The sequence below is a fragment of the Diadema antillarum genome, unplaced genomic scaffold (assembly GCF_040938485.1).
Source record: "Diadema antillarum isolate AM-2024a unplaced genomic scaffold, OU_Dant_1.0 scf00000183, whole genome shotgun sequence".
NCBI lineage: Eukaryota > Metazoa > Echinodermata > Echinoidea > Diadematoida > Diadematidae > Diadema > Diadema antillarum.
In genome coordinates, this window is record NW_027271072.1 from 1,867,895 (window position 1) to 1,884,984 (window position 17,090).

General features: G+C 39.4%; 1 protein-coding gene across 1 annotated transcript in view; it reads left to right on the forward strand.

Moving 5' to 3' along the window:
* The window catches only part of LOC139723260 (sodium/potassium/calcium exchanger 3-like), a 120,062-nt gene extending 106,268 nt beyond the window's left edge, over positions 1-13,794 (forward strand). Inside the window, exons 6-17 of the mRNA XM_071634519.1 lie at positions 658-761; positions 2,258-2,358; positions 3,320-3,373; positions 4,728-4,831; positions 7,828-7,921; positions 8,508-8,604; positions 9,083-9,207; positions 9,925-10,019; positions 10,453-10,734; positions 11,974-12,086; positions 12,853-12,918; positions 13,585-13,794. Coding sequence (XP_071490620.1) covers positions 658-761; positions 2,258-2,358; positions 3,320-3,373; positions 4,728-4,831; positions 7,828-7,921; positions 8,508-8,604; positions 9,083-9,207; positions 9,925-10,019; positions 10,453-10,734; positions 11,974-12,086; positions 12,853-12,918; positions 13,585-13,731 — 1,382 coding nt within the window. The 3' untranslated portion in view covers positions 13,732-13,794. The remainder of the gene's footprint in view (positions 1-657; positions 762-2,257; positions 2,359-3,319; positions 3,374-4,727; positions 4,832-7,827; positions 7,922-8,507; positions 8,605-9,082; positions 9,208-9,924; positions 10,020-10,452; positions 10,735-11,973; positions 12,087-12,852; positions 12,919-13,584) is intronic.
* The last annotated feature ends 3,296 nt before the right edge of the window (positions 13,795-17,090 follow it).

Here is a 17,090-nt window from a genome sequence, read left to right on the forward strand (position 1 = left end):
GTCACCACTTTTGTTATTGCGTGTGTGAAGGTGAAGGTAAACATGACTCCTCGCACGATTGATGGTGCTTAATCGCGCCACACAATCTGCCCTAAAAAATCTGACATTGCTCTTTGTTGGACATCTAGAGAGGGCACAAAAAACAGCACCCATCTGCCTGCTACTGAAAGCAGACGACTCATATGTCATTTCTTCCTCCCGACGTCACGCGGAATGCCATTGAAGAGAAATCTAGAACCTGATTGCTTCGCGCCAACGTGGCTGATCCGCGTATGACGTCGAGGGGAAACCAAAATGGCGGATTGTCTTACGGCGAGTCAAACTTGAGAGTGGAAAGAAAATATTATCATCGAAGTACAGTTGCGTGCCTCACATTAGAAAATAAAAACACAGTTCACGCCATCATTAGCCCACATAAATTTAATCCAGTCATGTCGTCAAGAACTTTAATGTCTGATTATTTACCTTAGAGATTTTTTTTTTCCGCGTCTCGCCTCCTGTATAGGTTAAAGTTGACGACCGTGCAAGAAATATAGTCCTTGATTCAGCCGCTCGCATTATTGGGTTACGTGCCATGCGGTCATTCTCAATACCATGCTTTATTTGTTGCCGTGTTTCAGGCTTTTAATATGTGTTCTCCTCTGCCTGTCACGTTAGGGGTGTTCATCGCCAAGGGCGACGTCGGAGTCGGGACTATCGTAGGATCGGCGGTGTTCAACATCCTGATCATCATCGGAATCTGCGGACTGTTTGCCGGTCAGGTAAGAGAGGAGGATGAGAAGTCGAAAAATTAAGATTTCATGAAGATGAAGATGATGATCTTCATGATGATAACAATAACAATAACATAACTGGGCGAAGAAATGGATGATGGATTTGAACACAGATAAGTGTAAGGTTTTGACAATATCCAGGAAAAGAAGAAAGGTGCAACACGTGTGTCATCTAGATAACGCCCCTCTTGAATCTGTTGAATCCGTGAAGTACTTGGGTGTAACCATCACTTCTGATTTGAAGTGGACCCAACACATCAACAATACTGTCAATAAAGCCAATAACGTGCTTGCATTTCTAAGACGCAATCTTCGCATAAAATCTTCTGATGTTAAAGCCACAGCTTACAAAACGTTGGTTCGACCAATTGTTGAGTATGCTTCCACAGTTTGGGATCCATCTACCAAGAACCTAATCCACCAAGTGGAAATGGTCCAGAATAGAGCTGCGCAATTCACTTTAAATCGCTATCATAACACCTCGAGTGTCACCAAAATGCTACAAGAACTTAATTGGACCACTCTGGAACAGCGCAGAGAAAATGACAGGCTAATTATGATGTACAAAATACACAATAATCTTACACCTCTTTCAGCACAGGACTATATTATCAAACAGGCTACTCAGATGACGAGAGCCTCGCAACCACACTCCTATCAGGTACCATATTCGAGAACTGAATCGCATCGCCATTCGTTCTTCCCAAGAACTGTAAGGAACTGGAATTCCCTGTCGTCAGAAATTGTTTCAGCGCCATCTGTGGGATCATTTCGAAACCGTCTAACGATTGATCACAGTGGCTAGTTATTTTCGTCATATTTTCTATGTGCTTGTAAATATCTGTAAATAAATTGTATTATAATGTAAATAGCACCAGTCTGCAAGAATCTTCAGTCTATTGAAGGAGGCAGACTTAATCAGAAGAAGAAGAAGAAGAAGAAGAAGAACTCACTACTACTACTACTACTGATAATAATGATAATGATAATGACAGTAATATTCATGGTAATGATAATGATGTTGATGATGATGATGATGATGATAATGATAATAATAATAATAATAACAATAATAACGGAAATATCTATGATAATAGGAAGAACAAGCAGAAAAATTTTGACGATAATGATATTTACAGTAGTGATTACTTGTATTAAAGAGACAATGAGTATGATCTTTTTTACTTAGACCATACGCACCTTCTTCAGCATTAGGACAACTTTTCCAGTGAGTCTTGCCACTGGCATTATCCCAGCATTTGAACCGTCCATTTGTACTCACTAGAAGATTATTGATCAGGGATGCATTCTTAATGCCATCACCTCCATGCGAGTTCCCGCGCCGCCCGCTCTGCCTGTTACAAAGTTTGTTGCGAAACCGGACCAATCCATTATTTGTTTGTGCTATTCATGGTGTACAGATGACTGTTGATTTTCATTGGCAAGGTTCATTCTCACCCATTTCTATGGATTTTTCCTCCTAGGTCGTCCCTCTAACCTGGTGGCCCCTCTTCCGAGACACATTGGTCTATTCCCTCTCCGTCATCACCCTTGTTCTCGTAATACGCGATGGATACATCCGGTGGTAAGTAATCAGTGACATTAAAGTTACACAGACGGAAATAGATGAGATTAAATTTTTGGATTTATTTTATTATGATTATTTTCTTTTTTTGAACTGTGCAATGAAAATCTGGAGATTGTCGTGTATATGGACGTTAGAGGTTCACACAAGTAAAATTAGAGAAAGAAGAACGTGAATATCTCTGCACGCTCCCACACAAACACCTTACTTAGATGCAAATTCCGGTAACTAATAATAGTCATAATGTCCCTTTCGATGCTGAGCGAGTGATGCAACGTGAAGCCTTAATTTTGGGCTTAAATATTGTATAGTTTTCTAGAAGTGAAACGTTAGGTTTAACAGTGCAACTGGATTTACTCGACGAGATTGGACTATTCTCCCACCGAGGCGTAAAAGTTCCTCGTTTTACAATAGGTCGTGTCCGAAATCTCAGTGACGGGGTCTGGGGGCATTTCATGAAGCATTTTGTCCGACAAAGTTGGCGGACAAATTTGCTCTCAGCCAATCAGATGCAAGGATTTCAGTAGCTTGTAACAGTTTGTCACAAAAAAATCCGACCAAACTGCTTCATGAAAGGCTCCCATGGTCGCCTATCTTATTACGACGTCTGGAGTCTCACGATCGCACAACGGTATGGTGTAGTCCGCCCTCTATAGGTTGTGTGCTTCGAATGTGTGGAAACAAAATTCTTCTGAATCTCACTGATAATCGCGATGAGATTCGCAATGCAAATCGTAAGAAGTCGTGCGATCCGAGTATGACTATCGCAACTATACAGTGCGATTTACATTTCCCATCCTGCGGTCTATTAAGAAAAGATAGAGTGTTAAAAGGTATGTTAAATACTATCCTTCTGTATGTTTTTCTCTTCTTAAGATATATCTCTGCTTGTAAGTGAACCGCCATCAACTAATCTCTTTGTATAAATGTGTTATGATTGAATTTGTATTTCTTTTGACAGGTACGAATCTCTCGTCATGCTGTGTATGTACTTTGGCTACGTCATACTGATGTCGTAAGTTTAAAAGCTCATTGTAACAATCACATGCTTTCTTGCTTTAAATACTCTTTTTAAAGTACATTTCACTTTCCCTCTTACCTTTCCTTCCCTTCTCCATTTATCTGTCCTTATTTCTTCCCATTCGCTAGCACTTTTTTTCCCCTCCCCCTCCTCTTTCTTCTTCTCCTTCTTGCTCTCTTCTCTCTTATTTTTATAGTCGCGGGGAAACATTTCCATTTCTGTGCTTTTTTTCCCGATTATGCAAAGTCTCTCTTCAAAAATTGTTTTGCATATACAGTATGGTATTCTGTTTACATGATTCGGAATACTATGACATGAGAATCTTGAATGAATCCATTGATTTTGAGAATAAGAGTTAGTAAAACGTAAACGTATTATTATCACTTATTCGAGCATTCGAAAAATGCAACAGAATATTAAACCAAATATCTCTACATCCTATAATCTGAGAACAATTAAAAAAAAATTCTGATATACTTGTCAAAAGTATGTTCTGTATACTTGATGATTGTGTCGTAGCGACTGAAATGAAATGTTCAAAGTCAAAACGGCGAGGTGGCTCAGACGGTAGCATAATATCTGCCTTGCAATCAAACGGCTCGGGTTCGGGCGCGTGTTCGAAGCCTAGACATTATAGTCCCATCTCGTAGAGGCAAAACACCCTGTACCTCTAATAGGGCATAAAACTAGAGGTCCAGTGTGTAAAAGGTTACAACCCAAGCACGTAAAAGATCCCGCTTCATTCTTTCATCGTAAAGAACAGGGTGCATAACCTGTGGCCCGTTGCATAAAACTTACCGTTGAATTTCAATGGTAACTACCATCAAAATTAGGCGTCATAGCCAATCAGCATCAAGAATGATAAAATTTACCGCTAATTTGAAGACTTACCGCTGGAAAGGAGCGGTAAGTCCAGCGGTAAGTGTTTTATGCAACAGGGCACTGATGAAGCGGTCCTCCCCAAGTACAGTACACACAATCACTTTGATGCAACTAGCCTCCATGGGAGACCAGCAACAGCGGCTGAATATGGGTCATATGGCGGTCTTGTCTAGTTCAGGTGGAAACTGGAAGCAAACAAACAACGAACAAACAGACAAACAAACAAACAAACAAACCTTAAGTAGGAATCGAACCACCATTTGTAAGAGCTCAGGACATCAACCAGTGTACCACAAAGTCTCTTAAATTGTTGTAAGTGTACCGAATACATTGAACTTTTTGTGAAATTATTATCAATCATATTATTATTCATATGAATATTGATTGATTAATTAATTTTCTTTTTTTATCCAGTGACCAGACAGGTATTCATGTTTATTCTATTTGTATGTTTTTTTTTCCACAGGTGTAATCCACGCTTAAGCAGTGGTGTTCGGAAGTTAAGCGAGAGGAGGAGAAAGAAGAGGGAATCGTGCAATAACGAAAAATCAGCCATCCAACTCGAACAAGGTGAGACGAGTGACGCAATCTACGTCACTATTAAAGAGTCGGACGAGGTCTCCTTTTTCGCAAATCCATCACAACGCAGTATCTATAATGATTCGTCATTTCAACGCGCGAAGTAATGGATGTTAGAGCCCGTCTTCTCCTTAATATAATGGTAGTTCATTTGCATCATGTCACTCAAAGTGTAGGCCAAGTCGTGTTTGATCACAGTGTGTTTGTTTTTGTTACTTTTTTTGGTGCAGGCGTGACGTCACTGTCATATTTTGGGAAGTGGCCATATTGACACACCTATGTTAGTTTTCTTCTGTATTTTTACCTAAGCTTGGATTACATTGTTAGGCAAGGAGAAAATATTCTGTGTCCAGTTTGGAATGTTGACTTTTTGTTCCCCTCTCTGTCTCTGAGTGGTTTGATAGACGAAGCAGCATGCTTTCCAATGTGAGCGAAATATTCTTTCGAGACTGGAGGGATTTTGAGAGTAATTGTATTTGTTTTGGTCATTTGATGGGCACGATGCCCCTTCAGGGGTGTTATATGACATGGGGATGACGTCAGACCAGATTGTATTTACCTTCTAGCATGACATTTTACCGATGGTGGCGCTGTCTGTGTGCCAACGGCAGGACGGCAGTGGCCAACGGGCAAGTGGCCGCGGGCTCGCACCGCAAAGCCATTGCATGCTAATAAAGCGAACCGGGTGATGACCATGATCAATATACATCTCAAATCTGGATAGCATGTAGTGCGAGACACACGTTCTAGGCTAACGGCAGCGCCTCTTATAAGGACAAGAATTTTCTCTTGTTACAGTGTGAGGCAATTCGATGGTTGTCCCTCGGCATAGGTAGATGAAAGACCATTGCTCTTTAAGCACCATTATTTTCCTCATTTAATTATTTTTTAGCCCAAACTACCTATACACACAGGACAAACTTTTCAATAGCACACAGAACTTGCGCTCAGCTGGTACTAGGCTACCTGTTCAAGCAGTTCATGTAAAAACAAAAACAAAAACAAAAACAATCCCCATGATAACACATTAAACCAAGCAAAAAAAAAAGCACAAACCAATTAAAACAACAACAACAACAACAACAACAACAACAACAACAACAACAACAACAACAACAACAGCATCAACAACCAACAACAAAACAAAGAACTGACGTCAGAGACATTTCTAGCGGACGTGAAACTTTAACCGATTCTCATATAGGCGTGGTTTTCTCATTCTGATGTCTCCCTCCTACCTACCAAGTACCTGTTCGAAGGAACTAGAAGGAAGACACGTTCTTTGTCACACATGACAATCAAGTTTCCTATAACCATATAGTGGCATGTAGCCGATTATTGGGCGTGGTTTTCGCATCGCGTAGCTAGCTGCCTGCCTTGTTCGCTGGAACTCGTCTGAGTGAAAGAATAAGATACGATCTAATGTTCCCCATAACATCATCAGGTTCCTATATAACGTATGGCATATAAGATTTCAGCTGGCTTATACATCTATAGCTCATTTGCGGCAGACTATACCCTGACAATGTCCCCGAATATAACCTCATTCCATCACGCTGTCCAGGGTAATTGAGGTACTTGTTTTCTAGTTTCAGTGTTTGTTTTTTTAATGTTGATTTCCATTTTATTTTTGTGTCGTTGAGCTTGATAATTACGTCATCAAGAGGTTTGTGAAGTAGAGTTTCGTCAAGGCTCATGCACGAAATTCAAATTTTCAGGTGGATGGCTTGTGCTTGGCACGTTCGTAATTATGTCAGTTCCGTATAAACGTCTTGTATGGAGTCTATTCTAAATGAACCTCTGCCCATCCAAAGCGAAAGCAGTAGTGCGTTATAGAGAATAACATGTCGGTGAAACGTAGCTCCTGATCTAAGTGTGAAACATGAAAACAGACTGCTTTTATCCTAGGACTAAAATTGCAATACTCACGTAAGCGAATCAAGGCACTCATATTCACACCCAAGATAGTAATCCGTTTTCCCGCCCTTTAAAGAAAAAAGAAATAGTTCCCCTTGATGTTTATAAGAATCAGGATTATTCAACATTATATACAAGGATTAACGTGCTGCTATCACTCATAATCCATAGAAACAGGAGTGGGTAAGAAAAGAGATATTAGTCTGTTATAGGGAAGAACAGTGCGTTCACCAGCAATCATATTAGTAGGTCTCAGGAAAATAAATTTCTTTGACTTTTTAATCATCTTTGAGAATACCAAAATTAGTTGAGCAAAGCAAGCGAAGAAGAAAGCAGGACACAGGAAGAATGCCATAGTTTATTTTTTAAGGCGTTCTGCCCCCTTTTTTTATGTTGTTGCAATTTCTCTGACACCTCAGATATCCCAGTGCAACACTCAGTTAGATTAAAAAGTATAGACGCATATGGTATGCTTCCTTCTTTTACTTTCATTTGTATGCTTGTCAGTTTTACACCACCACTCCGGTGAAATTGATATTGCTCTCATGCTCACGAAAATGTTGTGGATATAGCAGAGTTGGATCTGTGATTTGAAAGTGCAATTCTATCATAGCCGTTATCTTCTGTAAATCGCATCGGTAGTTGAACAAAGTGCCTGCGTTCACTAACCTCCACTGAAGACGGACTAAAAGACGTGATGTGTACAAGGAACTTTTGTTGTTGTTGTTGTTGTTGTTGTTGTTATTGTTTTTGCCATTGTCAATAGCCAAGGGGGAAAGGGGAGGGGAGGGGAGGGGGAGGGGGCTCAGAAGTAGTTTCCTTGTCATCTCTTTCGATTGTTTTTCAACTTCAAGAGTTTAAAGTCTTCAGTCCTTTTCTGTTTTTCGACCTGTTATTATATCATTTCAGTTCTAACGCATTACTCTGTACAATAAAGTGGCAATCATGATGGTTATGTGTCTGATGGAATACACATAGGATTCCACAGATTTGAATGCATCACTCGCACACATACTTACATATTACAAGGGAGTCGTTTTTTTTTTTTTTTTTTCTGTCATTGTGTAAAGTTACGCCACTCAATGCAACAGAAGAGCCTACGTCAAACGGAGAGAAAAAAGACGCGCGGATGGTGGACGAGTATATCGGGAATTCCCCGAAGAGGTGAGTGAAGCAGGTTTCAACTTTTGGGACCAGAGTTCTCTCTTTCTATAACAGAACGTGACGAGAATAAGACATGGATACCGAACGTGACATGGGTGTCATCCCGTCTTGTAAATCACCACGGTTTCAATGCACATAATCATCGAGATTGAATATGAGTTTCCCTTTGAATATGGTATTGATATGCAATTGAGGGATGTCGGTATCTCCGGCCGGAGAGAATAGAATGCAGTTCGTTGACATTTGATACTTTTTCTTTAATTATTCAGAAGATGGTCACGTATTCCGGGAATATCCGCGAATATACTTGCCCCACATAATGTAAGCTCGAGTAGTTCTTTGTGTGTAATGAGAGAGTGTGTAGTTTCGCGTTTCTTCAGTTGATGACTGCAATAGCTTCACCTTTTTTTTCTATAAAGACAAAGAGAAACAACAATATCTTGCATACAATCAATACACAATTGTCATGATTAATCAGCAGATTTAGGATGGGGGAAGTTTATGGGGAATTATAGTCGGTCTCGCACGACAGTATCCTGAAACCCCGAGAAATCACATTCTGTTTTTATTTTTCCGGAACCCGCAGGTTAACATTTTCAGACGCTGGGTTGAGACTGATGTTGACCAAGCAGTTTCCCGCTCGCACAAGACTCAGAACCGCCTGCCGATTGATCATCACCGAGGTAAGAATTCGTATACCAATACGTCTTAGACCTTAATGAAGTTTTAGAATATAATTCAAGTGACAAATGTTTGAGAACAGATGCATTCCGACGCCGCGAAAATAACCTAACACTAACTGTGCTGTCGTTTTATTGTCAAGAAAAGTTACTCATTGAAATGTGACTTTAGCATCGACAAGTCCAATTTCTCAGGTTGCATTTTTAAGGAAAATTCCTATAGCGTTATGAGAAGTAGGGTTGAAGTTTTGTCTTTATAACGTTTTTGAGGTCGGAAAGTTTTTTTTTTTTTCAAGTCTACCAACGTAAACAATAATTCTCTGTTCAGTCTGATCAAGATACTGATTGATTGCGATATTTCACTGCGCCGGTCTACATAAAACATCCCAGGTATGTCGCAGAAAGAGTACTTGAAAAATAAATGATAAATTTATCATTATTGATTATCATTACTATCATTTTCTCCTTAAAAAAAATCCAGCAAAGGCAGATGATGGAAAATGAGGCGGCCGAGTTTCCGTCGACGTACGCACACAGACCAAGCCTGGGCGACACAGAGAAGAACGGCAGTGTACCAAGGAGTGACTCCATTTGTAAGGACGAAAGGTGAGTGGTGCGTTCTTGTCACGTGACGTGAACACGTTGCCAAGGAGATACATTTGTCGTAGATCTCATGGGGTTATAACGGCGCACATCTGATGCAACTGAGGACTGGTTGTATAAGAATCTGTCACGTGACGGATGAGGACTATGTGATGTGTGCTTCTCTAGAGTACAGGTTGAGTGTAGACATCCATCTTGCAGTCGCATCACGAATAACATTCGGTATAACGACTGCTTGTAGCTAATAGTCTGCCCACTCCCACGTTTTTTGTTTTGTTTTGTTTTGTTTTGGTGTTGTTTATTCACGCCGTAGATAACAATTGTGGAAATAAAAGACATTTACAAAAATTTTTAATGGTAAAAATAGTGATGATGATAATGTCATCATAAATCTAGTAATAATGATAAGATATCAATTGTAATAATAATAATGATGATGATGATAATAATAATAATAATAATAATAATAATGATAATAACAACAGCAACAACAATAATAATAATAATGGTAGGGCCTAATAATAATTATAATAATTGAAATAATGATAGTGATACTAACAGTAGTAATGAAAATTGTTATTATCATTATTGTTATCGTTATCATCATTGTCATCATCATCGATATCATTGAAATATGTCTATATGTATGTATGTATGTATGTAAGTCTATCAGTTTGATAAATCATTCATGGCGTCTTTCTTTGGCTCTTTTATTTTCAGTGTGGATATGTCGGTAGAGAAGGAAGGTACTGAGGATGCCATGAGCGAACAGACCTTCCCCGTTTCGGAAGCAGAGTCGCCGCTGGCAATACCAGGTGAGGAATTTCTCAAATATTCCGGAAGTGGGTATAGTAGGCCCTAGTCATATTCGATTACTGGTGACATCGTAGAGCCGAGATGTACCGAGAAGTGTCGAACTGGTGTCGAAACACTTTGCGAAGTCGCCCGAAGTCCGGCGAAGTGCTCCTTCTTGCTTTTTGGAGTCTGATTGAATTTTGTTGAATGGTTGCATGGTGAGAGGCTAACTGCTTACTGAAGATCAATTAGAGAGACTGCTTCAGTGGAAGCTGTAGATATAAAATTCGTGTTTACTTTTTAGTGTGCATTGTGAACACCATCTAATGATTTTTTTCCAGACCAGAACCTCAAACATTCTGTCAACATCACTTGGGCAATAATTATGCCAGCACCCCCAACGGGACACGCCCCTTTTCATCTTCTGTTTCTGTCCTCTACCTCCTCCTACAGACGGCAAACTGAACATTTTCAAGTGGCTGATGACTCTGCCCATCAGCGTGCTCCTCTTCTTCACAGTGCCGGACTGCCGGCGGAAGCGCTTCGACCGGTGGTACATGGTCACTTTCTTCATGTCAGTGGCCTGGATCGCCATCTTCTCTTACATCATGGTGTGGATGGTGGCATACATCGGCTACACCCTGCAGATTCCCGACACCATTATGGGCATTACTTTCCTAGCCGCTGGCACCAGCGTTCCGGACGCCATCGCCAGTTTGCTGGTAGCACGGGAAGGTAATAGCACCAACAAACAGATCAATCTACCAACCGACCAACCAAACAACCATCTCTCAAACCCACCAACCAACCGAACAAACAAACATCAATCAATCCATTCAACCACCAACCAACCAACCGAACAAACAAACATCCATCAATCCATTCAACCAGCAACTAACCAACCAACCAACTAAACAAGCAACCCTCCAACCCACCAACCCGTGAACGAGCCCACTTACCGACCAACCTATACCTACAATACCAACCTACCGATGAAGCAAGCAAGCAAGCAAGTAACCAAACAACTAACTAAACCTTTCACCTACTAACACACCGACCAACCGACCAACCAACCAACCAACCGACCAACCGACCGACCCACCAACAAACCAACCAACCAACCGACCGACCAACCGACCGACCCACCAACAAACCAACCGACCAACCGACCGACCCACGCACCCAACGATCGGCCGACCAACCAACCAACCAACCAAGCAACCAGCCAACCAACCAACGAACCAGCCAACCAACCAACGAATCTACCCACCAATCAACTAAGATATCAATAGCATAAACAACATATGAAAAATGAGTCATGCAATCCGGAGGTCTCGGGTTCGAATCCTGATGAACTTTCATCTTCTTTGCTCAATATTAATTTTATATTATAAGCTTTTCTGGCTAGTTTCCCTTGCTTGCATATCATTTAAATTACACGTTACGAAGAAGTCAGCATCTCTCAAAATAAGAGGTTAGACACTAGTCATATTATGATGAATATAATTATCTTAAGGCTGCTGATTGTGAGACGACAACACGTGATGTTGTACGGTCAGACAAAATATGTGCATCCAATGACGCTAAAGTTAGGTGTTCTCTGGTTTTCATTTTACTGCTTTCATGGAAAATGATTTATCGTGTGACGTGAGTCCTTCATGGATAATGCTGTGCCTCTGCCCTTATTAGAAAGCTCTTACACTGAAATTCATGGGACTCCGTTTGAAAATAGATGATTGAATAAAATACAAATTCCTTTAAAAAAAAACATTTTAGGAACATTACACCCATGGGCATTACACCCACAAGATTTACTTCATAATTAAACCTCTGAAGACTAGTTCCTAGCATACTTGTGTCTATGGGAAGTGCGTGTTACAGGAAAATCTGCTTGTCCTCAGTAGGTTAAAGCCGGATAATTGATTGATTGATTAATTCTTTAATATTTGCCGTTGATTCCCTACTATCTTCAAGGTCTCGGTGATATGGCAGTATCAAACAGTGTCGGTAGTAATGTCTTCGACATCCTCGTCGGCTTAGCATTACCATGGTTCGTGAAGACAACGTGTATTAATTACGGATCAGTGGTGAGTATATAGCGTGCCCCTATCATATCAGTGAGGAAATTACGGGGTGTGCCCCATCCCCCATACCCCTTTCCTTATCATAAGCGTGGTTGCTGATTCATTAATGCTTGAAGTATCGTGTCACTCCATGTTGAATAAATTGATAAATTAATTCAACACATTAATGAAAAAGTGAAATCAAACGAATGGGATATTGGAGCACTTTGAAATGTTTCAGTGAGGGGTGTTTTATGTTACATATTATGTATATTTAGGTTTTGGGGGTCGCGTCATTTTTTTTCCCTCTAATGACTTTTTTCTTGTCAATTCTTTTCCACCTTTCCCTTCTTGTTAAGTTTTTCTTATCTTGTCTTTTATTTTCCTGTGTTGCATGGAGCAAGAGATGATGAAATGACTTTTGAGGAAACTTTATCCTGCACTGAAAACATTAATAACCATTTAATAATTACGTGAAATATGAATGTCTATTTACATATTCACGAGATTAAGGTAGCCCAATTAAGAGGGTTTTACCACAATTTTCCTTCATCGTGTAGTTCACCTATGTCTTTCCATGGTTTAAATATTTAGCATAGCATAGCGTAAATCAAATGCAAGCAGATTGTGATCTTTTTGATAAACTTTGACCGAAGGTATAATCAGTTGTTCGTTTATTGAGTTTATCAATAATCACACCGTAACAGCCAATTGATAAATTAATAAACGGGTGTAGACATTCCTTTAAGGAGCCACTTCTCACTATATTCTATTTTCCCCTCTATTTCAGATTCGAATCAACAGTAAAGGTCTCCTATACTCGGTGCTCCTCCTCTTTGCGTCGGTAGCCGCTACGGTATGTTTAAAAAGCAAACAAACATAAAACATTTAGCTGCCTTTCAGGAGAGTGAAGGTGTTAAAAACGTATAACTCCCCTTTCGAATGGGAGGGGAAATATAAGTGTCTCTTACACTGCTCAAACATAACAAAATATTTAATTTTGCTGTCACTATGCCACAAACCAGTTATGTGATACATTTTAACACAAAGTGGCAGAAAACGAGTTTTTGATTTAACAAAATGTTTAGCTTTTCTTTGACTCTCCCATAAGTAAACGGTTTTACTTAACTAGTCTTTTTCCAAAAGACGAATGTAGTAAACACGTTCTCCTTTGGGAAGACCAAGTTGATATCCAGGAATGTTTTACCCAGTACAATTACCAATTTGAAGAGATTGGTTAAAACTGTATTGTAGATTTTTAATCAAAATCTTTAAAGTTACGAATGATTTTTTTTTTGTGTGTGTGTGTGTATAATCTGAGCAAGCAATTGCAAGTCATGACTACTTGAACCTCCAGTTTTGGTTAACAACAAGAAAGTAACAAACTTATGATGGAAAAAAAAACAGCAAGAGTAACGGCTGTAACGTAATGACATATTGCACAAACGCATAATTTCTATAACCCGTAAGTACTCCTTATACGCGTTATCTTATTTCAATAAAACCATTGATTCCATTTCAGATATTGGCTATTCATTTCAACAAGTGGAAGCTAGACAAGCGGCTTGGAGTGTTGCTGGTCCTCTTTTATCTCGTCTTCCTTTCCTTCTCGATCATGGTGGAATTCAATGTATTTGGCTACGTCAACCCGCCAATTTGCGCCCACTAGCGATTACGGTGCTCCCAGCCAACACCGAACGCAATGATTGGGACTGAAATTTCTCGTTGAGAGAGAAGCCCATTTTCTTCTTGTTGTTGTGGGTGTTTTTTTTTTTTTCATCAAATTCTTCTTTTTGTTATACGATAACTGACGTTCTGTTGTCACAACTCAACTCCCGCCAATCCTGTGACTCTTGATGAACGTGTGACGCAGTTTGCGATGAGGAGTATTATATTGGACATGGGAAATGACTACTTCACCATATAAAAGTGTTGTTTGTATATTATTGAAGAATCGCACAACAAAGTTTCTGAGTGAAAGTCGCAGCGCCGAGAGAGGCAATCAACTGTATGCATGTCTATTTCAGCAAGTGAATATGAAAGGAATTGTTCTACGAGTTTGTATCAACGAGACATCCACGGAATATACCAATTATTGATATGTGCACTTCCAACTTTATACTCTGTGAAAGAGAGACGGCTCAAATTATGAAAGACCAAAAGGACAGAAAATGAGGATGGATAAAAACATGAAGTGCTTAACAAAGAGTAGATATGCGCTTTTGCTAAAGCTTTACCTTCTTTTTTTTTTGTCAAGAGAGACCAATTCTACCAGTGATCGCGTACTCTGGATTAAATTTTATGATCCTGCTAATATGAGTCGACGATCTCTGCGACATCGACTTCGACAACGCCAGCAGCTCGTTCCACCCGTGAGCAGCCTCCGTATTCATCATAACTTTGGAATGCGAGCTCCAACGCGCATGTGCAGAGGGATCAAAAATCCTCCCTGGGATTTCATAAAAGCTTCGTAGTAATTGCATGTTGCATTACATCAAGGATATATCTGATTTCTGTTATGAGAGATTTGGGCGAAGGGAATGAATGTGATGCTAAGTAAAGAACATTTCATTGTTTGCTGTCACTAGTAAAAGTTATATATATATTTTTTTTTTAGACGGAAACGCTAGAGCTATCTACAGAATCAAATCGCGAGTTGTTGTTTATTTAAACGTGGAATGGACACATTATAATTGCTCATGCGCAGCAGGTAAAGTTGAGTTAAATAGAGTAATAATTTTGTCCTCTTAGATGATAGTTAAGATTATAGACCGTTTATATCTAACCCCGTAAGTCATGCCCTCAAAGTCGAATATTGTTTATCCAAAGTTGTGTCCCATTTGTGTGTGCTTTGTTTTCCTTATTCCATAACCTATATAGGTATATTGAAAGGCTGTGGATTCCCTTTTCTTGAAGCGAAATTTAGAAAAGTGGACATTCAGAATGAAAAATTTATAACACAGAAATAAAGGAGGAAGACAACTGAATATACGAGTTTTGTTCTCCTCCGTGCTCTTGGAACTAAACAAAATAATCGCATGAAGTTGAGTTGAAAGCAATGCTGTAACTATCAGTGTGGTAAAATGTCGTCAAAGAAGCAATAGGAGATGAGTTTGTTGAAAGTAAAATTCGTGTTCTGCTTCAAATGAATAGGTAAGGTACTACTGACTGTTGACAATTCTAAGGTGATTGCAAGTTGTTGTATAATTTCATAATTTGTCATAAATTATGGTGTGCTCCATGGACAGTGTGTTCGGAATTTTTGTCACGTGTTTCAGACGATGGATTTTGGCACCAGAGGGTAAACGGCGATAAGTAAATAGGCGAACTACGTGCCGTGTTCTTGGCAGTAAGACTGTTTTCCGCCCGGACGACTCAACGGACAAGTGCAAGTTGAAAGCGCCAAGAGGAATTATCGATTTATTTATTGTTTTTCAAGAGTAGTAATTTTGTAGGGTTATACTTTCATATGAATGATTCTGTTGAGCACATTATTACTTAACAAAATGTCATTTTTATGAAGCATTTGTTGCAATACACAGATGATTATTCGTCTTTAATTCTCTGTCAGTATACTGCAATATGTAAACATTGTTGAAAACTTATAACCGGCTGTAAGTGCACTTGTAAACGTTGATGACGTCTTAAAATGGTTTCACGTGCCTATCACGTGACTTTGAGCGTGATGTGTAGAAGAAACATATGATATAGACCTGACCTCTTTTAATACCATTCATCTGCATGACATACATATATTGCGGGACTAACTTTTAGTGGCTGCGTATTTCGCGGTGTGGAATATGGAAATATAAAAGCTCTGATACCATGCGTGTAATACTGACCTGTCACTCTCTGATAACGAATCCATATCCAGGACCTATGCTGACTAAGATATGAAAGTTGAAGAAGACGCTGATGATTAGATACTGTCACATTGTGAGATCGACGGCGAGCTTTGGACTCCCATGCCATAATTTATATCACTGTGCATTGTACCCTCTGTTACGAACATACTGCAAAAAGCAATATCCACAAAGAACAACTACACTTAACAGAGAATTATAATAGGCACTTCAACAGCTCTCCCATGACGTCATAATACAAAGAAATAAAAGGGTTATACTATGATGATGTAATCACTTCTCATAATATATAGCTTATTGTACTTTTGACAAGGTCTCATGCACTTGTGTTTAGACAATATTCTTACTCCGGTGGAACGGTTACAGGGATAGAGACACTGTATACGGATAGGGGATATACTACATCTTTTTTCGAACCCATTTGTCAAATGAAGGGGTATTCAGAGCAGCTTTAACTTCTAACCAGGGGGATGTTTCATCAATTTAGTCAGCGCTGACAAGTTGTCAGTCACTGACAATTTCAGCAAAATCCTTGGTTTTGATTGGCTGAGATGCTCTGGTCACTGACTGTTTCTATGGTGATTGTCAGAGACTGACAACTTGTCAGCGCTGACAACTTTCATGAAACGGTACCCAGAAAATGCTCGATCCACGAAGTATGCAATACTTGTTCCATAACACTGGAGTTGCATTCTCAAAAACAGCACACTCCAAAGGAGTTGAAATTTTGGAACACTGATTGTATTTGTCTTCTGAGACGGTCTTAGATATCTGACAGGTTATATTTTACAAGAAGGTTTGACAAGACTAAGATATTACATGATATATAAACTATGCAGGCGTTTGTTACGTAATTAACTCTTTTGGTTGACATACTATACTATTGTGTTTACCCACTTTACATCATTGTTAGATACACTAGGAAATTGATTAACAAAACATTTATAAAGTATTACAAATGTAACTATTTCTGGAAGTGTGTAATATAGAGTTGAGTGTACAGCCACAAAGTAACTGTTTTACATCAAACAGGATACTTTGACACATTTCAATGTGGTTTATAATATTTTGTATCGATATTAACCAAACAATGTGAGTTCAATTGAAAATGTCTGCAAAATGTAAATTAAGTATATACTCAATATCAGGGGACGATTGCTTAATG